The 25,904-nt window shown below is 38.2% G+C and overlaps 1 protein-coding gene across 3 annotated transcripts in view; it reads left to right on the plus strand.

The window, feature by feature from the left end:
* Positions 1 to 22,540, plus strand: part of N4BP2 (NEDD4 binding protein 2) — a 44,106-nt gene extending 21,566 nt beyond the window's left edge. For 2 of the 3 annotated variants that reach the window (XM_075024701.1, XM_075024707.1), the window contains 11 exons: positions 1,367 to 1,522; positions 2,676 to 4,996; positions 6,959 to 7,044; positions 7,772 to 7,814; positions 8,868 to 9,112; positions 10,528 to 10,646; positions 12,006 to 12,144; positions 12,225 to 12,434; positions 14,700 to 14,868; positions 16,686 to 16,809; positions 17,638 to 22,540. In XM_075024701.1, coding sequence (XP_074880802.1) covers positions 1,367 to 1,522; positions 2,676 to 4,996; positions 6,959 to 7,044; positions 7,772 to 7,814; positions 8,868 to 9,112; positions 10,528 to 10,646; positions 12,006 to 12,144; positions 12,225 to 12,434; positions 14,700 to 14,868; positions 16,686 to 16,809; positions 17,638 to 17,683 — 3,658 coding nt within the window. In that variant the 3' untranslated portion in view covers positions 17,684 to 22,540. The remainder of the gene's footprint in view (positions 1 to 1,366; positions 1,523 to 2,675; positions 4,997 to 6,958; positions 7,045 to 7,771; positions 7,815 to 8,867; positions 9,113 to 10,527; positions 10,647 to 12,005; positions 12,145 to 12,224; positions 12,435 to 14,699; positions 14,869 to 16,685; positions 16,810 to 17,637) is intronic. The other variant, XM_075024716.1, reaches the window with a different exon arrangement.
* Positions 22,541 to 25,904: the final 3,364 nt, after the last annotated feature.

Consider the following 25,904-nt stretch of genomic DNA (forward strand, 5'->3'; position numbering starts at 1 on the left):
TTAAGGCAATCAACACCTCATGGCCTGAGAGTGACAAACCCCTGTGCATCACCATTGTTGTTTACCTCTGCTTTAGCAGGACTTTCACATAGTCATAGAGCCATTACTTAGAGCCAAAATAGGCAAGACATAAACCCTATGTAAGTGAATAAGGTAGATAGAAGATTGGCTGGATGCCAGGTTCAAAGGGTATGATCAGTGGTTCAGAGTCCAAGAGGAGGCTGAGGCCCTCTAGGATGAATAATACTACGGCTGCTGCTATTTAATGTCCTTTTTATGACTTGGATGCTGGGGTAGAGTGCACTCTCAGGAGATTTGCAGATGATACCTAATTGAGCAACAGTAGTTTGTTCAGCTTTAAGAGGAGAATGTTAAGGAAGGATCGTATTGTTGTCTTCAGCTAACTTTTGAGAGGTTATAGAGAAGACTAAAAAGATCTCTTCTGAGAATTGTGCAGGGATAGGACAAACGTAAGCAAATTGGAACTTTGGAAATTTTGATTACATAAAAAAAACCCCAAACTTAATTTGAGGTCAGGCACTGAAAGAGTTTGCCCAGAGAGTTTGTAGACTTTCAGTCATTGGGGATATTAAAAATTTGGCAAGACAAAGCTCTGTACAAGCTCTAAGTAGGAGGTTGGACTATGTGACCTCCAGAAGTCCCTTTCAACATATAAATTATTTTGTGATTTCATAATATCTGTTGTCATCTGAATTTGCATGCTTAGCTTAAGGTTGGCCACTTTTCAAGCAAGGCAAGGAAGATTATTTTCTTTCCTAAAATAGAACTTAAATATTTTCCCCTGTACCCTCGATTTCTGTTTTGCCATCCTTGGCAGGATTCACTTGTTTTGGGTTGAACTGCTGCAGAGCACATCGCTAGTTGGTGTTGTAACAGAGTCAGTGAAAATTTCTAGCCAAAGGGTATCCACATAATAAGTGAACAGGTTTTCCTCAAGGCTCAAGGAGTTCTTAGATTAGCAAAACCAGAAAAGGAAGACTGAATTCAGAAATCTTCCATACCCAGTTTGATATCCTGCATCACTGACAAGATCTGATATGGTGTGTTTCTGATACTTACTTGAAGATGATGTGTTATTGGTACAGTGTTAGACTTCAGTATTGAGCAAAACATCCTATTGCAGAACAGGGCCACCAGGTGGGGTGGAGAAGTCAAGTGGAGCAGCGATTTGTCTGGAATGCCTTAGTGCACTGATACGGAAAGAACTGCTGTTTCACAGCTTTCACCCTGGCCCCCTGAATTCTCTGGTTAGCCTTGCTGTAAACTTACTTAATTATTCTCTTCTCTCATTGTAGTATACAAATCTGAAATATTTCTTTTTCAAATTTTTCTTTTTTAATCATAGGCGAAACATTCATGGTGTATCTAAAGAAAAGATCAAAAGAATGTTGGAACGGTATGAACACTGCCTTACTGTTAGTTCGATATTGGATTCTTCAGTCCCAGACAAATCAGAAGCTGCTGGCTGGATTGAAGATCCTTGTCAGGAGGAAAGCCATAGGTTAGATCCTTTTAGTAGCTTTGTAGTCTCAAAGAGAAGGCTAAAAATTCAAACTTCATAGCAATGGAACCTGGATAATGCTGTTGAACAGTGAATGCATTAGAAAAATTAGTTCAATAATAAAAATAAATACACTACGTAGTTTTCTTAATTTTTAAGAATTTCAGGATTTTTAGAAATGAGCAGTCAAGGGATCTAGTAAACTAACTGATGTTTTTTGAAAACCTCCCAATATGGATGTGTGTTATTTTTCAATTAGCCAATCTTGATTGACTTTCTCTTATCTTAGAAATGTGCTGTTGGGTGTATGTTGTAGATACAAAACACTTAAAATCTATAAAATGCTTTTCAGAAGAAAGTAGTCACAACTACAAGCAAGTTACTATTTCTGAGTCTGTGTGTTGGTATTAAATGATGTCTTTGTGGTTCGTGCAGTAGTAACAAGTTATTTAGTTGCTCTTGAGTATATTTAACTTAGACTTGTCTAGATTTGTGTTGGTTGTATACAGGACTATTTTGTAGTGGCTAATCTGAATAATGCTGTATACGCGTTATAATCATAGGAAATCAGATTTTATTGTAGTTATTTCATTTGGTTTTTGCATGCTTAATATATTTGAAATGAAGTGGGCACTGATAATTAATGGTATGTAGTTGATTGTGAAAAATGTTATGACAAGAAATGGCACGTCCTCTCCTAGTTAACTTCTAGACTTTCTGTAGCATTGAACCATCAGGAGAGAGCAACAATCATTAAATAAAAGCATATTCACCAGGTTTGCTGATCTGAAGGAGGCAATGTCTGGCAGCATAGTGCTTCAGTACATAACTAAACGCTGGGAATGGCGGAAAATAGACTCATAAGAAAATATTCTTAGCTCCGTGCTGAAGTAAAAGAGGGATACTTACCAAGGAAAGTTTCGCCTTGCTTAGCTCCTCCTTTTTTAGAAAGGAGTGTTGAGGTTAGGGCTAAGTCATCTTAAATTTGTTTTCCTCTCACTAGAGTTTTCCAGTTGGATGATTAGTGTCCTAAAAGGTGGTTTCTGGTCTGTAATTTGAAACTATTAAATAGCCAAGCCAAAACTAAAAATGTGCACAAGTGCTTAAAGAAGGTTTGAAATGGGTTTATCTTTCATTACAATTTGTCTTTCAGAAAGAGAGAGGCACATTCTGATGTAAAGGAAGAAAAACCTTTTGCTTCTGATGCGGAGCCTCTTGAATTAGCTGAAGATGATAAATCTTTTCCCAGTACTTCTCTAACATTAGAAATTAACTGTGATCCTGAACATTTTCAGAAAGAGGAAAAAGAAATGGAACATAACTCAGTGGAACACAATTCTGAGAACAGCATGGTTCAAGATGACTTGAATGTTTGTTTATCAGATTGTGTAGTAAAAGGACTGCCCTTGGAGAAGGAAGAAGAAAAGGGAGAAAAAATAGAAGAAAATACTGGAACAGAAATGGACGAGGTTGATGTGACCACAACTGAAGAGACTCTGTGCTTGCATACAGGAGGAGTTGAGGAACACAGTGATAACAACATTCTCGAAGTTCAAACTGAAGTTGAAAAATCTGGCGAAATACGTATGGAACCAAAGTCAACACAAAGTAGTAATGTAGTGGAACCAAGCAGTTCAGCTTTTGACATGTCAGGAAAACCAGAACTACTAAACTTTCTGGGTGACTGGCCTGTAGAACAAACAATGGGACAGAGAGTCAAAAGAGCTAGAAGACTAGAAAAATCTTCTCTGAAAAGTGATAAGGAAGGTAAAACTCCTAGTCAGCAGCATTCTGAGTTAGGTAAAGAGCAAGCGGGCCTGCCTGGGACCTGTACTGTTGAAAAAGGACATGAGGAAGAAAATCTAGCCTCTAGCTGTTCCTCTGTTAGTTCAGATAAGGTTACACTGGAATTGCAAATGATAGGACATTGGCCTGTCTCAGGCTCATTAGAACAGAGACAACAAAGGTCAAGGAGAATGAGGAAGACAAGTCTAAATCAGTCCGATGAAGGTAGAAATACTGAAGGTGACATTAATAGAAGTGCTCTTGAGACTGTCGATGTGCTTCGTGGGACACCTGTGAACACTGCAGAGCAACCGGACGCAAAGAGTTTGCATATGCACCAACCTGAAATGGTAGCTAGTGAAGCAGTAGGTGAGAAAAAACCCCAGCAAAATAAGAGAATGAGGAAACATCACAAATTAGCCCTCACTTTTACAAACAACAATTTGCCCCATCCCAAAGAAGAGGAACACTTCTCTATGCTTAACTCAGCAGAAGAGAAACAGGACATATGCTCATGTAGACAAAAAAGTAACCATTCACAGACTGAGTCACAGGACTTTGCTCTCCTGTGGAGATTAGAAAAAAAAATGCTTTTTCCCAAGACTACCAAAGTATTGCATGGCAGACTAGATGGCTTCAAACCCAAAGATGTAGATAATGTCTCAGAGTCTCAGGAAAAAATACCCTATCGAGTTACATATGATAAAAGTACATTTGTGGAAGAGAGTGAACTTACCAATATTGATGAGTCTGAAAAGCTAAATATGCTATGTAAGCTCTTTGAGTCTGTTTCATTTGAAGCTCTGAAAGATCTGTATGAAAGATGTAACAAAGACATAGACTGGGCCACAGGTCTGCTGTTAGACTCTGATGAAAAGTTATGCAAAGATGTTGATACTGAATGCTTTCAAGTAAGAGAAGCTGAGCCAGTTGTTGCAGACCTTGATTTCAAGGCAAGTACAAACTACGGTGAGAATCTCAAAGACTGCGAACAAATGCCACAAATAATTGGTGATATCTCTGAGCCTTCAGAAGACAAAAACTCATCACTCAGCATTGCAGAAAGTAGGGCTACCAAGGCAACCGTGACAGATGCTGATGTGTCTGACTCATTGACTGCTGCCTCACTGAATGATTGGGCGGAACTGAAAAATTCTGGAGATGCAGCCCCTAGAACTGATGCAGGCAGCTCAGCAGCAAGTATAGAGCTGTCCATTTCAGGAAAGCAGAAAGCAGAGTCTGAGAGTCCTGCTGAAGAAACTATAAATAAGCCATCAGTCTCACAACTTGATGCAGGTTTCTGTATACCCATGACTTTACCTCATGGTCCTAACACAACTTCTACCAATTTTAAATTTGAATTAAATAACGAAAGTGACAGTAACCCTTCAGAAAGCAATGCAGAGAATTCCAAAGTGACTGCTTTATTACTAGAAATGGATCATGCACCTCTGGTTGACCCTAGGAGTGATAAAGAACTAGAGATAGATAAAGAAACCCAGGGGAGTTCCAGGGAGACACGTGATAAAGAAATCGAAACTCCCAGCAGGCATGAAGCTAAAGTCAAGATACAAAGCCCTATACCAGCATCACGTGCAGCCTTCAATATAGATTGCCTAGAACTAACATTACCTCCTGAACTGGCACTCCAATTGAAAGAAATATTTGGGCCTGTTGGCATTGATGCAGGTATGGGCATAATTATATCCATATTTTTATGAAAAAACTCACTTTGGGTAAGAAAAGCTTTCTTCCTTTGCCTGTGCTTTTTTCCCTGTTGAGTTGTTAATGCAAAAATGGAACTGAACTAGGCATGGCATAAAATAGAAATGCAGTAGTGCTACCTTCTGCCTTTGTCTTTTTGTACATGCAAATACTTTAAAATAATGAGAAAATATATTGGCTTATTTGCATTTTGAGCCTATATTCAAACTCTGAAGGGATATTAAGATGATGAGGAAGATGCAAATTATGACTGGTTAGGAAAAAAGGAAAAAAGAAAGCTTTAGGCGTTGGTTAAATTGGGGAAAGAGATGAATTGTTTAGAGAGAAGATGAAGTGCGGCTATACTTAAAAGATGAAGACAGACTAGTCTGCTGAGAGACTAGGATGAAGGAAGCTGTAAGCAGCTGTGCATCACAAAAGTTAAAGTGATAGAAAAAAGAAGAAAAGAAAACACAAGTAATATATAGCTTGTTTGGTTTCTCTTTCTCTCTTTTTTTTTTTTTTTTTTTTTTTTTTCCCCCCTCCTCCTGAAGATTACTTGATGTGAAACCCTGTATACCTGATTTATTGGTTGGTTTGACTGATGGCCTCTTTGCCTTCCAAGCTTACCTCCTCCAAAAAAAAGTTTGGTTTTGTTAGCAGAAAGGTGTTTTATTGTGTCTGAAATACACCCTGCCTTTTTATTTGATACATAGGTACTTCTGGTCTTTTTATTTTTGAAAGGGTGAGAAACAATACCACAAAGATTTTTATTTTTTTTTAGAGAAAAGATGTATCATTATGATACCACGATAATTCTTGCTGTTTCCTTTAGAATTAGAGGGGATACTCCAAGTTAGCTTCTCTGAGTTCATGTGTGTCATGGTTTAACCCCAGCCACCAACTAAGCACCACGCAGCTGCTCACTCACTCCCCCCACCCCCACCCAGTGGGGTGGAGGAGAGAATCGTAAGGAAAAATGTAAAACTCATGGGTTGAGATAAGAACAGTTTAATAGAACAGAAAGGAAGAAACTAATAATGATAATAATAAAATGACAATAATAATAATAATAATACTAAAAGGATTGGAATATACAAAAACAAGTGATGCACAATGCAGCTGCTCACCACTTGCCGACCGATGCCCAGTTAGTTCCTGAACAGAGATCCCCCCAGGCCAGCTCCCCGCAGTTTATATACTAGATGTGACGTCACACGGTATGGAATACCCCTTTGGCCAGTTTGGGTCAACTGCTCTGGCTGTGTCCCTTCCCAACTTCTTGTGCCCCTCCAGCCTTCTCGCTGGCTGGGCATGAGAAGCTGAAAAATCTTTGACTTAGTCTAAACACTACTGAGCAACAACTGAAAACATCAGTGTGTTATCAACATTCTCCTCATACTGAATCCAAAACATAGCACTGTACCAGCTACTAGAAAGAAAACTCTGTCCCAGCTGAAACCAGGACAGTGTGTTTGAAAGGAGGGGTGTGACTGCTGTTGGGCAGTGGCAAGTATGTTGTATTACATAAAAGCAGTTGCATGTGGATTGCAATAAAATAGGGAGAATCGCAGTTTCAGGAATGAAACTGTGGTTGTAAATTAACAGTGGCTTTGTAAAAGAAGGTTCTGCTAGAAAAATGGAAAAAAGGAGGAAAAATGTAGTTGTTCAGGTAATCATATTTCAACAAGATACAATTAATTTTTCCTACCCTTTTCCTACCCTTTCTGAGTTTTTGAACACCAGATAATTAATTCTGTGTGGAATGCTTTTTTTCCTTTCTTTTTTTTTTTTTTTTTAACTTGGCAGTTGCTGAAGTTTTTTTCATTCATGACAGTTTGTGCAAAATCTTTAGAATTCAAATCAATGTCTAGGCTACTGTACTTTAATTGCTTAGATACATTTTTATAGAGTGCTTTAATGAATATATTTTCTTTCTTCCATAAGGATCACTAACCGTTGAGGATTGTGTGGTTCATATTGATCTGAATTTGGCAAAAGTGATTCATGAAAAATGGAAAGAATCTATTCTGGTTAGTAGATTTCTTGCTTAGGATATGAGATATGGCATTCTTATGCTTTGTCAGATCATTTGTCTCCTTATGTCTTGGTCTAAATGTGTAAGATGTAAGTATCTTTGCAAGAACAATGATAAAATACAAGAGTAGTTTGTAAAATATGTGGAGTATATCAACATGTCATAATCATCAGAACTGTTGAAAGACATTTTAAGGGATGAAGAAACTGCATGAGTGCTTCATCATAAAACCAAGTTTCTTAAAAAAGAAGGATCATAATGCATAATTTCATTACAAGATTGATCAAAAATTCCACTGGCCAAAAATCATTACTGGCTTTTAGACATGTAAGAAGAGTTCTTTTATGAATAATAATGTATACAAAACATTTCCATGTATATTAATTGAGAAGAGTTCTCTAACCTCTGTTCCTTCATAGCCTTATGAAACTTGGAATGCTTTTTAGCAAAATTTTTGTTTGGTTTATTTAATTAAGGTTATGAAATCATAGCAGTGGACCATGTTCCTCTAGTTTGATTTGTTTTTGGAGAGATAGTTCTGTCTTCTAAACTTCACTTTGTAATTATTTTTCTTAAATATATTTATTTAAAAATATCCAATCTGAGAAATACTGTGAGACATTATTTTGGAGCTGGTTTACTCAGAAGCTAGCACTTGTGAAGTTTCACTGCAAAATTTATAGCTTACTTGTAACATTCATGGTTTTACTATTTTTATTTAGAAGCGTCAGAAGAGAGATGAATCACGTAAGTTGTCTGCAGAAGGTATGTTACGTATTTCTCTTAACTGTAAAAATATTTAATTCTTATTATAAAAATATTTTATTGTTTGAAACGTCAGTAAGGTTGCAAATATTCTCTCTATTGAAAAATGATGGATTCATTTATTAAGCTAAGCTTTTATTTATTGCCCTTGGTTCCATTTACCATTTTCTTATGGAAGTGTGTGGGGGGAAGGAGGTTAATTATAAGCAGAATCACTAGTCCCAGGTAGATGCAAGTAAAAAGCCTATCATTTTGTGTACTTCAGAGAACTTAAAGAGAAGCTCTGGTTGGATCAGACAGCTGTTTGGCAGGATTTATGTAATCTCTGTGGCAAGTAAAGGTGTGGCCAGAGAATTACTAGCAGAGTACGATTTCTGCAGGTGAGGGAAGGAGGTCAGGAATGCAACATTCACACGTTGTTGTCCTTGTCAGAGAAATTGATTGTAGCAGGAGGATATATGTCCTTGTTCAAAAAGCGTTAACATCTCTGGCAATCTAGTTTTCATTCAGCTTCCAGAAGAAATGTCCCTCTACAGCAGAACCCCACTTCTCTTGCATGGGACCTGGGTGAAGACTTGGATTGCTGTGTGGGTGCAAACTCTCCACGCGAATGACCAAACAGTGCTGTTAGCATTAACTTGTAGAAGTGTAAAACCAGATTGTTAAGCATCTGTCCTTAAGTTGTAGAGGAAAGGCAGGTAAACATGTAAATAAGTCAATAATTCTCTTATAAACACAAAAAAACCTCCCCACTTAACTTACATGCAAGGTAGTTTAGAGCTGTAAGATACGTCTTGGCACTTGAGAATTGGATGAGGGAGTCTGATGGTCTTACTCTTGTTTTATAAAATAGACAAAGATAGTCAGACAGTCTTCGGAAAATAGAAGTGAGGAAGGTGAAAACAGTGTGTTGTTTTCTGGTTTAGCATTAATAATATTGTTTCAAAAAAACCCAAACCATCTAGTTTGAAAAACTTATCTTAATTATTTTGTCTTTGCTTGTATAAATAAGCTAATAATTGTTTTGTCACCTCGTTTTTATTGCTTTTGAAGGTCCTACTGTGATTCAGCAGATAGATACAGATGACTCAGAAATGCTGTTATCTCGCAATGCAGACAGTAAAATCCAGAAGAAGAAAATGAGCTGGGTTTCAGGCTCATCTAATGACATACAGACTAGAAAACCAGCAACATCAGACGTTTTTCCTTTTATGGATCACTGGAATGCTCAGATTCAGAAAGTTTCTCTAAGACAAATAATTTCAGAAGAAATAGCTATGCAGGAGAAACAGGATCTGGTATGGATAGCACCATTTTTTAATGCAGTTTCAATTCATTACTGTTAATGAAACAGAATGTGTCTTAGCTGTTGACTCATCTTTGTGCTGCTGATTACAGCCTGAATTTGTGAGACAAATGCATGCCAATTAGTATTGTTGATTACTGTGATACAGGAGTTTGCTTGTGGTAGGTGTTTCTGATTTAAAAATATAAATCTCATTTTAAAATGTAATATTTTGATTGTTCACAAACAGATCATGGTGCATTTCACTATACAGGTTAGCGTTTGTGTTTGGTTGAATTGCTTTTTGATTGCTCACCTAAAACCAAAGATCAAAGTGTGATTTCCCACACTTTTTATTGGGAAAGCAACATCAAAAAAAGTTCTTAATTAGCTCCATGCCTTGTTTGTTTAGAAGTAGATTGAATTGATTTTAGTATTTTTTTGTAAGGAGAACCCACAACATTCCTGACAGATGAGACATTAAAAGAAGTACTTGAGGTTAATCTCAAAGAGGTTTCTGTAACCTGTCAGAAAATAGTTATTTTAAAATATATTTTTATTAATTCTGTATCTTCCACACAGTTCCCATACTGTGTCTCGTCGGTGTGTGCATAATGCTGCCCTCTACTGCCTAGCAGTTGTTCAGAACAGGCATTTTTATTTGTAATTGTGTCTGATAAGTAGCTGTCCTAAAAAAGAGGAGCTTTGTTTCTTCTGGTATGGAAAGTTGGATGGATTAGCCTGTATTTTGAAAGAATGCCTTGTGGATTCTTTCTTTGAACTGCATGTATGTGGCTTACTGATAATAACAACTGTGATGTCCGCAGCTTTATTTTCAGTTTGGATTCATGGAGCTTGGCTTTGTTTTGACCACTTCTCCCCTGCCCCCACCTCCCCTGAGCATTGGAATGATCAGTCCAATTTATTCTGGGCTATAATTATGTTTTCTTCTCAGCATGACTTCACAAATATGAATATTTATACACCAAAACAAATTTGTTTACACTGTTTAATAATAAAATGTTATTTCAACCCCAGGCCCTCTATAAATATAGAGTAGAGAGGTGGACTTTGCACAGGCTTAGCGTTGGACTAGATAGACTAGCAGGGAATGCATTACAAAACTTAAATTCCTCCTAAAGAAATCCTCCTGTTGCTTTGTCCAAGTTATGAGGGAACTCCAGATGAGTCACTTCAAATGATTACAGAGTACTGCAGTGTTGTATAATACAACTCACCTGTCCCTACTTTATTCTCATCAGATCAGTGTGGCAGGCTGATATTGGCATGTTGTCATTGCTGTGGGTGCATACCTACTGAATGGATATTTTTTGAAATCTTAACTAAGTGAAGTTGGATTGGCTCTGCTGTTAGTATATTATGTTCTAATCAAGAACTTGTAATATTTTTCCTTTGTCTTCTGGGTAGAATCGTGTTCCTTCTATGGTTAGAAAAGACTGTGCCGCTAAACTAAAGGAGAAGCAACTTTTTGAGATGTTTCCAACTATGAATCAAAATTTCTTAATGGATGTCTTCAAGGACAACAAGTAAGAAATCTTTTAAGTTCTTTGAAAAAATGGTACTCAGTAACAGTCTATAGTGCACAGTTACTGTCTTAAATATTTAGAGTTAAGATACCGCTAAAGAATGGCTTTTTCCAAACTAGCACGTTTTTTATAGCTCTAAAGGTAAAATTAGGTGGTCTTAAAAGCAAAAAGGACATAAAACCTCTATGTGTAGCCTTGTTTCTTTTTTGGGGGAGTAGATAGTTTATCCCATTGGGAGAATGTCTCTGGCTATTGACCTCTGACTGACTGTCAGTGGAACTGCATATTTGCTCTAGAGCTGAGGTTTAAATTAAGTGGGAGAAATTAGTGGGGGTGGTAATACTGGGTTCACAGAAAATGGCATCTGCCCAAGAGGAAAACTACCATCACCTGATGGTAGCTGTGAGTACTTTCCTGGTTAATACAGCAGCTCTGAAGGAGTGAGCCATCTCTTTATATCTTCCTGCTGACATTCTCTTTCTCTCTTCTGCATTGTATTTCTGGGGTATGTGGCTACCTTCTTAAATCCAAGTTCCTGAGAACTGAGCTTTTTTTTTCCAAGAGAAGCTGCTTTTTCATGCTTGGCCAATTGAATGTCTGTCTCTCCATACGGGTTTGCATGCCTACTTGCCAGTCTTTCTGCTTGTCCAGGTTGTTATCAAAACCTTTCCTTATGGGATGTTTAAAATACGTCCTTCATCCTTCTCTATAGCTCAAACATTTCACCATCTCTTGTTTTTTACATTCTAAATTATCTTCATACTGTTGCCTTTCCAAAAATCTATCTTTCCTTTTGATCAGTCTTCCTCTTGTCTGCTTAATGAACAGCAAGAAGAATAAAGAAGAAGGAGGGCTTCTTAGAAATCTGATGGCAACTCATGTCCTATTCTTATTTCATTAAATTTAATAACAAAGCTTGACTGGAAATACAAGGATTTTCCTGCATAATGGTTTCAGAAAATGGAGCTACTTTTAAACTAGTTTGTACTACCTAACCCTGACCAGAGAAATTTAAGATGAAGTAACTTATCCAGCCCCAAAAGCAGTGTTTACTTCTAAACTAATGTCTGTTTGATTAAGGTAGGGTGCAATTTACTTCAGTATTTTGTTGTCCTTTTAATATTCAAGTGCTCCTCAAGTACATTTCAGTCAACCAAGACTGCATGTATGTTGATGCCAGTAATGCAGTACAGTGAGTCCGCAAGCCTTTCTGTAATAAGGTGGAAACCTCTATTCCAATGCTTTATTTCCATTGTCATCTATTTCTATAACAATATCAAGGTTTGTAATACGCATTTTAATAAATGTAGCAGCTATTAATGTATTTGTAAAGTCACAGATTTTACTTATCCTTTACAGCTACTCTTTAGAACAAACTGAACAGTTTCTGAACTGTGTTCTGGAGGCAGATCCTGTAAAAACAGTTATAGCTCAAGACAATGTTCAGCAAAATGAAATTGTTTCTTCCTATAGTGCTGCAAAGAACCGGGAGAAGAAGGTATTTTTATTTTTTGAAAATAGTAGTTACTAACATGTCCAAAGTTATGTTAATGAAAACACCCTACAATGCATACTTAGCTTCAACATTGCAAATTCCTACAGGCAAAAAAAAGTAAGGAAGAGGATGATCCTTTGAGTGAAAAATTTCAAGAATTTGAGTATCCACAATATGATGACTTAAGAGCAGAAGCTTTTTGTCACCAGCAAAAGAGACAGGAATGTTTGAAAAAGGCTGGGGAGGCCTATCGCATGGGTATGAAGCCTGTGGCAGCATTTTATGCGCATCAGGTAAACGTAAATGTTGTGCTTTTTGCCTGATTTTGGAGAGGTACTTAAATACTGAATCGTAAGTGATAAGAAAAACATTGTGCCTACTAGAGTTGATTAATTTGCTCAATTACTGTTCCATGTGTGATTGTTATATTGAGAATCACCTTACAAGTAAAATCCCTTTCACTAGTCGTGATGCTGATACAGGAAGCTAGTGTAACCAAATTCAGTGCCAGACCTCATAAAAGATGATATTTAGTGCTTAGTCACACATCACACATGCTTGTTTTCTCATAGATCTCATTCTCGCATCCACATACTTGTAAGCACCAAGATTTGTGTTCATGTGGTCTGGCCAGGTTCACTCATGTGACATGGACTGTAGCAAACACCAGTATTTGAATCCTCCGTATGACCCTTGGATTCCTCTTAATTGGTGATGAACTGTTTTTAGACACATCTTTTGTACTTTTTAGGAGTCAGGTATCAAGATGTGAACTTTTGACTCGGAATCTTGCTTGCTTCATCCTTGATAAATCTTGGGCAAGATTGCTGCCTGCTGTCTTTACTTCCTCATTCTGACTATCTTTATGGCTACAGGCTGTCTTGGGTTGGGATAAATGAGCTGGGGTATGCCATGCTTTTTGCCATCCATCTGGTTTTGGAGTGTAGATCTGCTGCTGATCAGTGTTGTGTGCTCTGGCCTTGGAGCACAGGCTCTCTGGTCTTGATTCAAGCACATTTCTCGGTATATACCAGTATGATTACTGTTGATCATTGCTGTTGATCGTATTCTTGATTATAAGTATCAACTGTTCTTGTAACTGCTCCTGTACATTGGTTTCTCAGTGCCTTCGCATGAGATCTTTCCATTCACACTACTCTTAAAAATTCTGTTACAAATATCTTCAAAGACTGTAGCTTTTTTTCTGATCTAATAGCATATAAAAATTTGATAAGAATTCACATTATAGAAGCATTTAATTCTAAACTATGAATTGCATTACGACAGAACAAAAATGTAATAACGAATCACTTGAATTTTCTTATCTTAAAAAAGCTTTCATGCAGTTGGTATAATGTATCACTCTAAATGTTTAGATTGTTACTATCCATGTAGGAAATACTGATTATTGGTCTTTATAATGAACTCTTTATGTTCTTGGTTTATATATTCTTAAAGTTTGGAGAGATTCTCAACAAAGGTCTCCATGCTTTTAAATAGAAATCTAGTTTCAAGTCCTTACTTTTGTTCTTGGTCAGAACGATAAGTACAGTCTGCAAATTTATTACATATTTTCTTTTAGGTAATAAAAAGGCAAACTAAGCTACCTTTATTCATGAAAAATACTTTATGCTTGGTGGCCTTAGCTATCTTGGTAGTCCTCTGCAAGTGAGAGTTATGGGGCTGGTGTCTCTGGTCTGCCACTAATATACTTCAGATGATCCGTTTTAAGAAAGACAGGCTGTCACTTCTGTTCTCTTGAGCCTTTGTCAGTCCAATACCTGGAGTTAAGTCTTCCATTCCTTTTCAGACTGTGCCTACAGATCTTCAAAGACATAATTTGTTACTTCAGTCTCTCAGATATTATCACTGCAAGGTTCATGGGAAATGGTACTTGTTCACTGTGTAATGTGAATAACCCTGTACTGTTCCTTACCCCTAATCCAATAGGGACTGTACTGACCTTGTCAGTCATAAAAGATCTGTCAAATGTATTAGGAGAGATAATAGGCAACTATTAAAAAAAAAAAAAAGTAAAAAAAAAAAAAAGGTAAGTGTTTGTCCTTGGCTTGTGTGATTTTTAGGGAATGTGTTCGGAAGAATTAACCTCAACTGTAACACTCAGCAGGTTTTTCCTGGGCTGTTGGGCAGTTTCTCTGATGTTGTTTCATTAAATTTTAGCAAAATACTTGCAGAAAGTAAAATTCTATTGTTAGGATAATAAATCTGAAAATCAGCATGGAGTGTAACTTTTTAGCTTATGTAAAGACCTTATGGTTTTGTGCCCTTTCTAGCTTTTTTTCTTTCTTGTAAGGCTTTTGTTATAATTTCTTCTTTGTGCCAGCTTTGAGTAGTTTCTTAAGAACAGATTTCATGAAATCCCCTTGTGAGTAGGTCTCACTGAGCCTCTTCCAGAAGTTCTGTTGCGATTATAAATTTTACTGCTTCAAACTGTGAGTTAAAAGCACCCTGCCAGTACTGTCATTTTGAACCCAACGACCAGTGTGGAGCTTAGATTATGTCTCGGCATGTAATAGTTGCTGTGCTTCTGAATAAAGGGTCGTCTTCATGAGCAGAAGATGAAAGAAGCCAACCATGCTGCTGCTGTGCAAATCTTTGAGAAAGTAAATACTTCCTTGCTGCCTATGAATGTGTTGGATCTGCATGGTCTCCATGTGGATGAAGCTGTGAATCAGTTGTCCAGAGTGCTGCAGGAAAAAAGTGAAGGTAGGATTAAGCTAATAATTCTTGCCTCCTAAAAGTTATTCTCCTCATTTTCTACAAAGAACTCATGATGTATGGCAATATCAGAGGGAATGAATGTAATTTAATAACATGTAAAAACAACTGGCTTGTGTTTTATTTTCAAAGCTCGCCTATGGAATTGTTTTTCTTTGACATGGCAATGATTCTTTTTGCTCACTGTCTTGCCCCCCCGCCCCGTGCCTCTTTGTAAATCCTTCTGTTTTATCTTTACATTTATTTTTTTTTTTTATTGAAGACTTTATTTATCCTTCCTGGCATTTTTAACAGAGGCGGTAATGCAAACATTTGTGTCATCTTTGCATTGTTTTGTCAGAACTATGCTGCTTTTTTAATCTTTAAAGAAAAATTATTATGTTGGAGTTCTAACCACAATGATTATATTGTCTTCAACTTTTACGTGAAAGTGTGTGATTTGAGCTATCTTTCAGAAACTTCCATATTGATTTGTCAGCAGGATCTCTTGAGATCAGAATACTGCTGCTTCCATAAATGTCATTTTGTGCAGTTTTGCTTGAGGGCTTGTTTTTTTCTCCCAGTGGAGTGTTCAAGTACTTCGTGAGTGTTCTTGCTGTAAAAAGATACATTTTCTGCATTATTAGTTTACCCTATAAATTTAAGCACACTGGGAATGCTGTTATAAGAAATATTTCTTACGCAAGGTACTACTGCACAAAGCTAATTTTTTGAAACATTTACTCTACACAGTAGAAACAAGTGTTCAGTGGGGCCTTAGATAATCCTTTCCTTTCAATATACATCAGCGATAATTAAATTGCATCATCTTGTGCTATTCCTAAAATGACGTCTTTAAGCTGTAACCTAATGCTTTTTAGAGCTAAATTTCCTGAGCTGCACTTAAATCAGGAGTCCTGTAATGATGGTGGGGGCTTTTTGTTGAGTCCATTCATCTAAATCTAAAAAAAAGTTCATTTCAGTGTGCATACATGGGAAAGGGATCAATACTGGGCACTTAGTGCTGGCAGAATTAACAGTAAACTAATATAAAACCTAAATAAAGTTAAGCAAAAGAGAGAAAGAGAGGGTAGTTGAGGAAAGATGTCATGTGAACTGATAATCTCGAACTGGCAAATCTTGGCTTGTTGTGAGAATCCAGTTTAATTTATATTTTTTGCTCGTTTTCAAACTCTTCATCACTTTAGGTTGCTGTGATCTGTGGGAGAAGAACAATTTCTTTTGTTATCAGGGCTAGATGCCCTAATAAAGCTCATGTAATGTATTGATCTGTTGATTCATGTGCTCCAACATACCAGAAGTTAGTCGAAATAAGTGTGACTTAAATGTCAAAAACTGTGTGGATTTATGTTTTCCTTCTTCTTCCTTTCTTTATAATAAAATATTATTTCTTTATTCACATTAATTTAAGATAAAATGTGAAACAGTAGAGAGAAGTGTCACTTAACTAAATTACACCCACCTCTTTTAATTTTGCAATTTTAATCATCACAGGATTCCAAGTGAAGATTAGATGATAGAAACAGTAAAGCTGCTATGAAATTAGAAGGATTTTGTGATGACCACAACATGTGTATTGGAAGCAATCTAGATTTAAAAAGCTTGACTATATTTTTTTTTCAGAATATCTTTTTCCAAAGAGGGGAAAAATGGCTATGTTTATGTAAAAGATGCATAGCCAGCATGGGAAAGCAAAGTTCTAAATCACTGGTGAGAGTTTTCAGAAGAATGGATGGAAAGGTTATACTGAATGCCAAGTCTCTGCTGAGGGAAAATTTTAACCGTTACAATCCCTGCTGTTACAGCGTACCAGCAGACTGGTGGTAAACCATATCTCTGTGTTATCACGGGAAGAGGAAGCCATAGTCAGGGAGGAGTTGCTCGCATCAGACCAGCAGCTATCAGATACCTCACAAGCCACAACTTCAGGTAAGTTTAGATTTTTGTTACTGATACATTTTTTTCTTAACCCACATTTAACTAACTGAAAATTGAAGTTAGTTTTAGAATACTGTTAAACTACTAAAGAGATAAAGGCAGGTCTGCTGTTTCATAAATCCAATGCAATTGTGTGACACAAAACCATCTTAATATGCAGCACCTATTAAATGTTAGATCCTTTACTCTGAGATAGATGAAAACACTATGAGTGAAACTTATCTAACATAGTTTAGTTATATATTTCCATTCAAGGTTGCTAGCTTTACTGTGAAAAGTTGTTAATCCTGCTTTTTATTGGTCTCCAATACCTGCTTTAGCTCTCAGCTGCTTATGTGGGGCAGCAATTTAGCAAATCTGAGCTGGCATCAGTGTGTTTGCTGCTTTTTCTTTACAGGTTTGTTTGAAGGTGACTGTGAAGGTGAGACTCAGAAATAGCAAAGGCTTCCTTTCCCATTTCCTCCTTACTTGCTACAGAAGACAAGGGAGGAGATCTGTTTTGAAAGAAGAGGGAGTGAAAAGGGAGCGGGAATAGAGGAACAGAATGAATATAACCAGGAATATTGTGCAGTTGTTTTTTTTTTTTCTTAAATCTTCTTTTTAGTTCCTGCTGTTTTCCAGCTCTTCATCTCTCCAGACCCTGTAAAATCCTCCTTCACTGTCACATCCAGAGGACATAATGCTGATTTCCTGACTCTCACTTGCATGCATACTTGACTGAGAACCTTGGCACTTTCCGTATGTTTGATGAGGGCTGAAGGAGGTGATGGCATTGCACATAGCTTTCATGTTGAAGCTGCTTCTTTTCTCATTTCACAGGTTCACAGAAATAAAACCAGGCTGCCTGAAAGTCATGCTGAATTGAAGGGTTGTTGAGAAGAGAAGAGGAATATAGAAACTGAAGTGTCAGATTACAGCTTAAAACATTTTGAACAACTGCAATAGTATTTTGTAATCTGTTTTAAAGGACGATATTTTATTAGAAATGGTCTCAATTTATAGCAAGTGGTTTTGTCAGTATGTTTCCAAGAAAATTTTTGTGTGGAATGGATCCTTTTTTGAACCTGCAAAAAGAAGACACAGGATTTGAAGTCTCAGAAATGCAGATTAAGAATTCTGCTGAGCAGTATATGATGTTTTAAAGGGAAATAAAGGTACAATTTTTAAATATATCTGTCTTCTCAGCATACTCTATGTCTTTTGACCCTCACACATTTTAATTGCTATGGATTCTCTGCTTTTAAAACATAGTACCTTCTATGAAGTTATTCTGTGATTCAGAACTTTGTGATAAGCCCTTCAGAAGAGCACAGGGGAGGTGGGAGCTCAGCAACTACTGGTATTTCAAGTTCAGTTACAGCTGAGTGCTAAGTATTTCTAGGTTTCTTCAGAAATCTGATGTAGTCTTTTTTTAGTGGTTATTTTGTGATGAGTTGACCAGTTCTATTGTCCTTACTCCATTCTAAACTTCTCCCGATATTGATGGAAGTTGCATATAAAGGACTGTGCATTAAGACCAGCTGTGTGTTTGCTAATTTTGCAGACTTAACTGTGATCTATTAAAGGGCAAAATACAACACTGTAGTTCAATCTCTACTTACACATAGCTAATACTATAATTTTGCAGGAAATGCCCTTTTTTCAACATCTACTGGATTAAAAGTGTTTCTTCCTTTATGGCTTTTTAAATGGAGCAAATTGAGTACTGCTTCATTTTACAGGTGTCTAATAGTGATGTGTCTTCATTCTGTGTGTGTTAAATTTGGTGATTTCCTTGTAGAAAATTATTGTCTGTGAGACATTTCAAATGTATTTTTAACATCAAAGTGAATGCTAATATGGCAGTAGTAATAGCCTAACTGGAAAATCTGGGAGTACAAAAGTTATTCTGTTGGTGGTGGTGTTGCATCAGCATCTAGAAATACTTGTATAAAAAACCAAAACCAACCCCTTCCCCCCCCAAGTCCCAAACAAAAACCCTCCAAAATTAAATATAAGCATCTGTACTTTGGCAAGTGTTTCCAGTAAGAAATCAGAACATTTTTTTAATAGAAGTATCCTCTAGAATGCTTTACTACTTTCAATTATGTCTTTGGCCCTTGAAAGGCATACAAATTTTTTACTACAAACCATTTAATATTTGTTCTGGTTTTTTTCAGAACAGGTGTGAGTTGTGTATGAGGAATAATATTAATAGGTTAAGGATAAATGGGAGGGGGTTTTAATTTTAAGCCTCTTTTGCAGTAAATTTTATCCAGGAACTACATGCACATAGAATTTGTTTATGAATCCATGTGTGTGTGCATGTTCTGCCATTTGTGTGCATGGGTAGTAATAAGCAAGGAACTCTGAGAAAAGCTGTGCACAGAAATAGGTTTCACTTGAGAATGTGTCTGTATAAGTTGCTGGCAAACTGAAAGACATGATGTTTCCTGAATACCCATATTTACTGTAATATATACACAGTGAATGCAATGTATGGTAGACTTAAAAATGAGTTTGTCATGCTTCAACAGACACAATAATCTTTTCATGGTGATTTCAAGTGGAAGAATAGCTTGAATAATATTTAATCAAAGGGACTCATACTGGAATAATAGACTGTCATAACAGGTTTTATATTTTTTGTGGGTACTTAGTTCATCTGAATTGTGTCCCTTCTCTTTTTCTTTCTCTCTGGGCTGCTCTGGTAACCAGTGGGTGAAATACAAAAGATCTGTGCTCCCCAAACAGCACTAGCAGAGCTGTTTCTGCCACTGCACGATGTCCTGTGCGGTGAAGCCCACGCTCCATCCTCTATGACAGTGCGTAAAATGGACTGAGATGTCGTTTAGGCACTTGGACTCTAGCCGGCAGTTTAGACTATCAGCTGTCCGGGGTTGCAGATGCTAGAATGCCTCAGCGGAGCTAGGATCTTTCTTTTGAACCAAGGAACTTCCTTCTACTCCTGAACAAGTTTTCCATAGTACTACTGTTTATAACGAATGGAGATGCAGCTCTGTGGGGTAGCTCTTTAAAGCGTAGTCCCTGCTGGTTGGCCTGGGTGGCTGAGTTACCCAGCAAAGGTCCCAGTGTATGCTCAGAAGTGGTGTGTGTTGAGCTGCTGAGTGCCCAAGCCCTACAGCAATGTGCTTGTAAACTGGGAAGTGCCAACACTTCTGGTTGTTTTGGGAGGGGGCCTGGTTCACTCAGCATATTCATACCATTCCTGACATGGACAAAGACAGCTTAGATTTCAGTCAAAAGACGAGCAGAAAAAGTTGTTGTCTTGCCCATCTGTTCATCATAATCTAGTTGTTGACAAGTTTACCCTGGAGATGAGAAACACAGCTTTTTACCTTCTTCTGGCCTAGCAAGGGGACAACAATCGTGCTTGACTCATGCTTCCCCAGAAAACGCTCTAACCAGTGTTCTCTTGAACAGGGGTATTCTTGAAGTCGCCACTTCCTGAGCCTTTTTAAAAATCGCCACTGCAAGCTAAAAAATGCAAGATCAAGGGGACAAAAGAGATTAAAGAATAAAAAAATGCATGAACAGTCTCTGAAAGAGGGCTAAGACTCTTCAGAAAATAAGCTGTTCCCACTGAGCTTCAATGTCGCTCCATACTATTTTTTTATCTCTTAGTCCTATTTGGATAAATGCATAAAAAATGCCTAGGGCAATACCTCAGTTCCATCCCTTATTAGGCGAGTTTGTTTTCTCCACTCTGTCAAAGTCAGCAGAGGAATACATAGCTTAAGAGCAATTTGGAGTACTTCTCTCTCTCTCCCTCTCTCTCTGTTGCCCCTTTGGGTACAGGTTGAAGTTCACTAAGGTACTCTGAATACCCTATCTGGTTAGAGGTTGATCATTTACCTGGTATAAATTGTTTGATTACAGGCTGAACTTTGATGGAAGATGATGGGTTAAAATCTTAACACAGGCAGAACCCATCTTGCCTTTATTGAAGTTAGTGACAGAGGCGCTATCAGCTTCAGCAACTCGGGGTGAGGCATTGCAGTTCCAACTCGGAGAAAATATGATGAGCTCAGACTTTTTCTTCCATAGGAGCTTAAGCATGTGCTTAGAAGCTGTGCTGAGGTGGATACAGAATGGAGCAGAAGATCAGTGCACAGAGAGAAAGAAAGTAGACTTTTATTAGTAAGGATCTCCATGCCTTCAGCTACTTGCCAAACAGTCCAGAAAAAAACCACTGGACTTCTTGTATTTCTTTGACTGTTTTTATAATGTATAGTGGGATGAATTATATCAAATATAATTGTTTCAAAATGTTATTTCAAAGTAGGTCACATTTTAGAACTTCCAGATTTTCTGATGTCTTTTGCAGTTACATCAGTGAGAATTCTGAGGTATTGTGTAAATTCTGTATCATCTTATACTTTTAATTAAAGTAGCACTTAGCAGTATTGCCACCAGCACTCTGAAATAATGTGCGACTTAAAATACCTATTTTGTGTACCACTTTTTATTCTATTCTTCAACAGCATGTGGTTGTGATGACTGATAGCCTTTAATATGTGACTTTTGGTTTCTTTTTTACAAAACATTTTAACATTTATCCCAATTTTTAATTTAGGAAACTTTATCCTTTCTTTTAATACAACATTTAATGTTCATGCTAGCATAGATGAGTAATCTTACAGTAAAGAAAAAAAAAAGGCCCAGAGGTGCAATGAAGAAAGTTGTTCTCCGGAGTAATGTCAGTGTTTAAAAATATATTTCAGTTGATTATGAAAGTAGTAGGGCAAAAGTGATTTAAAAAAAATAAATATTTCAAGATACCTTCATAATACTTCAATGACTTTGGCTTTTGCATTTCACAGTATGTGGTACAATTTTATTGAAACTTAATGTTTTTATAGGCCTATTGTAGGACACCTCAGGCAAAGTTTAACTGGCATTTTTTTGTGGCTGTTGGAAACCATTGTGACTTGGGAATCCCCATTTAAACAATGTCCAGATGCTCTAGTCATAACCTAGAACATCACTAGAACTAGAACATCTGGAACATCACTGTTGTGAATATGTACAGTGTCAAAGATCTTTACGTGCTTAGTAGAACATGTATTCTAGAAGGTTTTACTTGAGGAGGTGAAATGTAAGCAGTTTGTTACTTAATCTTGCCACAAAATATGGTGGGTAGACAAGAGAATAATTGTTGATAATGGCAAAGAAGGATCATCATAAATGTAATATGAGAAATTATACATAGACTTTATGTTACTGATGCTTATGTCTTCAAATGCAATTCACATTTCCAGAATAATAGTGCCCTCTTTGCAGAGCTGAGGAGATGATAGAGTATGAACATAGGAACACTGTAACAATGAAGAGTTCATTGACTTACCACAATTCCCAAGTATCATGTTCTCTTAAAAAAAATGAAACAAAACCAACACAAAACCCAACCAAAGCCCAACTGTTCATGCTATTTCAGCTAAATAAACTGTGCAGAGGATTAATGACTTGGATGTGAATATGCATGTGAAAAGACCTAGTGTTGCAGCTACCAGTTGTAAAAGCTGTTAGGACCAGTACATTGGAAGATAGCAATGTCTGTTTTTAAATTAAAATAAAAAATGATTTTTTTATTTGTATAAAGTTGTAATTTTGCTGTTAACTATAACTTTCATTTTTTACTGAAATACAATTTTGTAATTTGCATTTAGAATTTCTAATGTGAAAAGGAATTTACAAAATCTAGTTTAATAAAGGATTTTTGCCACAAGTATAGCCTTCTGTCTTTCCTTGGAAGACTATGTTTCAGCTTGTATCAAATTTTGTCAATAGTAGTCTTGGAGTTCTGCATGAAAGCCGCTTTCCTTGACTTCAGGATACCATCTGTAGAGAGATGAAGCAACCATCTGCAGGTGTTCAGAGGAACAGATTTGTGGCCTGATTTTAAGTGTTGCAAGTGGGAACTGAATGCTCACATTACTGAAGATGAGGGTCATGGTTTCAGATTTTTTTTGGCTTGAAGTAGCTGAAGAGATGCTGTTCGGCCTAGCTTATTTTGTGGGAGAGTGAGGGCAGTGGTGTATGTCAACGGGAGGAGCAGGTATGACCACTGTAAAGATGACAGTTTGGGGGAGGGAAGTGTTCTGGGTAGACCTCATTAAGTAAGACCGCTTAGGTAAGGGGCAGTGACAGGTCGGATCCTGAGGAAGCACAATCGCTGTATCATTGTGGATTCAGAGCTAGTAAGCCTGGCTTTTCCCAAGCCTGGTCTGTGCAGATATTCCTGTGTCATGATCTGGAAGTGTGGAAAGACACCTGAAAGCAAAGTGCTGGCTAGAGTCCAGCCTATTTTATTAGCTCAGGTTCAGGACATATGGCTTTGACCCGAGTTAACTGTTGCAGAGTCATTCCTATGACTTCATTGCCTTGTAGCTTGGATAGACTGCAGAAACAAGCCAGGTTTGTGCATTTGCACAGCAAAGCCCTAACTAATAAGCTGTTAAGAGATCAGGGAAAGTGGGTTTTGGGAACACATGAAAGCTTGGCAGATGCTGGCTTAGATCTGACACGGCTGATTCTGAGCCATAGCTATTAGACCATAGAATCGGTGTCTGTTTGCATGTGTGCTCCTTACTGGACTCCCTGCTCTGGCAGTGTGGCTCAAGCTCCAGCTTGGGGATTAGTCTTTCAAATTGTGTTTTTAAGCTGGAGGTACTGCTACTAGACTTGCCTTCTCTTTGGAGGCAGGACAGCTCTTCAACGTGGAGATGCTACTTGACTCCTACCCTTGCTAAAACAGTCCGTCCTCATTGACCAGCTTCTGTTTCAGTTCATGCCCTTATTTCCTCTGTGTGCTGGGCTGGCTCTGAGCTCCTCTCTACTTGCAGCTGGGAGTTTTCTCCTCGACAGTGCTCTGAGGGTTTCTGAGAGTCCTCCCTATTTAAATATGAGAAGTAGAATATTTTAGTCTGTCCTTACTTATGGAAATTATTTGAACTTTAAGGCTAAAAATTGGAAGTGTGGTAAAATAAAAATACTTCTGGAGGCAAACATTTTCAGCCCAGATCATGAAAGTACAATCAAAGGTTTTGTCTGCTGGTGGAATGCATTGGGTAGCTTGACAATAGGTGGTGCCCTTGCCACTGGCATAGGGTGATGGTGGCAGGAGCTTTTACTGTGCCCTTACCAGAGCTGTTGTTTCTCTGTATGACGTGCGCTAAAGGATGTTATTACGCATCACGTGCTGTTCGTTTCTTCCTCGGAGGGAGAATACTGTATTTGGAGGATTGTTTTGGTGACTTCTTTTTCTTCTTTACAGATGGGTGGGGTAGATTTTGTTTCCAAAATGTACTTGCTGCTCTGTGCTAAAGATGGGCAAGAAAAGTTCATTTTTGCACTCAGATTTGAAGATGATAACGTTGAGGTTTTTCCTTTAGCTACCCTCTGTTGTTTTTTGTAGGTTAGTTGTCTGGATGCTTGGACAAATCAGTGTGGATACTGGCACAAAGACATTGTGCTGTTTGGTGAAGTCCTGTGCCACTGTGGGTGTTGCTGGTGGCACAGAGTCTTCTTGAAAACCCTCATAGGGAAGGACCATCTTGATGTTGCTTGACTTTCTGCATTTGGCTGGGCTAGCAATGGCCTTCTCATTGCTTGCCATCATTAATTCTGTGGGATCGGTCAAGAGATAAAGTTCCCCTTTTCCGATAGCCTAAGTGGTTTCTCCATGGCATGGAGCTGGGAGGTGCTGTCTTTTGAGGACTGGCTCAGAGAGCCTGTCCCATGAACAGGGCCTGTGTTTGTCCCAAATGACAGTTAGGACCTTCAGAGGATCTAGGAGCCTTTACCACCCCCTGGGCCGATCTGCCCTGTGTCCCTGAGTGCTGGAGAGCCCTTGGAATGCTGAATCAGGTCTGCAGCCTTTCTTTCCCACACCTCAATGGAAAATATATCGGGGAGATGGTGAGGGAACCCTACAGGGCATGGAGATACCCTGTAAGCTCTAAGAATCTTGTGGGGAAGATCTGTGGAGGCATGTAGATGGGCCATGTTGCCAGGTGCAGGCACAGGCCCTGAAAGATCTTTGGGGAAGGCCAGCTACTGGATCCAGACCAGTATCAAGAGACTGCTGTGTTGAAGAAGAAAGGCCTATTATAGCATGAGGGGCTTTATGCCAGAGGATGGAGGGTGGCATGGAGTAGGGGCATGCCAGTGAACTGAGAGGGTGACAAACACTAAAAGGGATCTGCAAAAGCTGATAGGGAAAGATGGTGTGTGGTGGGTGGGCAGTGCAGAGGCGTCCAGGAGACCATGTAGTAAGGTACCATGCATGGATGGGGCACTACTTCTGGGGCAGCCCGTTTCCTCCAGCTCCAGCAGAGCAGTGCTGCTATATCCAAACCAGACTGTGGCTGGGATGCACCATTTGGAGGTCTTGCTGAATTAAATGTAGTAGATAGGGCTCAACATCCTGTGAGCGACTTGTTTTGCACTGTGTTCAGGTTTTGGGCTTTCTTTTAGCTCTATTTATGTAGCTTTCCTATTTTAAGAACGCTGCAGATCTTTTTCTTGACTGAGACAAAAACTGTGTTGCAGACTTTGGGGGTGGGGAGGACATGCAGTTTTGGTAGCTTTTTGGTGAACAAATGGGGCTTTTGGCATCCATTCCACGACGGACATTTAGGCAATCCCTGCCACTTCAGGGTTTGAAGAAGGCAGCCATGTATCCCCAGTGCCACCAGAGGTCCCCATGGCCTGAGACCCTTGTGCTGTCGTGCTGTGTGATCTTTAACTCAAGCTGCGGAAACAGAAAGGACTGAGGGGGAGCACAGGATAAAAGCCGCCATCTTGCTTTCCTCCCTATCGTCCTAAGCTGTTTTGTGTCCTCTGTCATGCCGTTGGGTCTAAAACAAGATTTGTGTACTCCTTGTGAGTAGGGAACATTTTTTCATATGGCTCAGGAGACACCTTACATGACTTGGGGAGCGCTAAAATAACAGTAAAAATACTAAATGCTGATACATTTCCTCTGTGTGATCAGGATGTAGTATCTGTGACTTTCTTTGGGCAGTAGGACATTAGAGTGTGGCAGTGCTGCTATGACGATGGGTCCTTCTACAGGCTTGGTG

Source organism: Buteo buteo, chromosome 1 (assembly GCF_964188355.1).
Source record: "Buteo buteo chromosome 1, bButBut1.hap1.1, whole genome shotgun sequence".
NCBI classification, from domain to species: domain Eukaryota; kingdom Metazoa; phylum Chordata; class Aves; order Accipitriformes; family Accipitridae; genus Buteo; species Buteo buteo.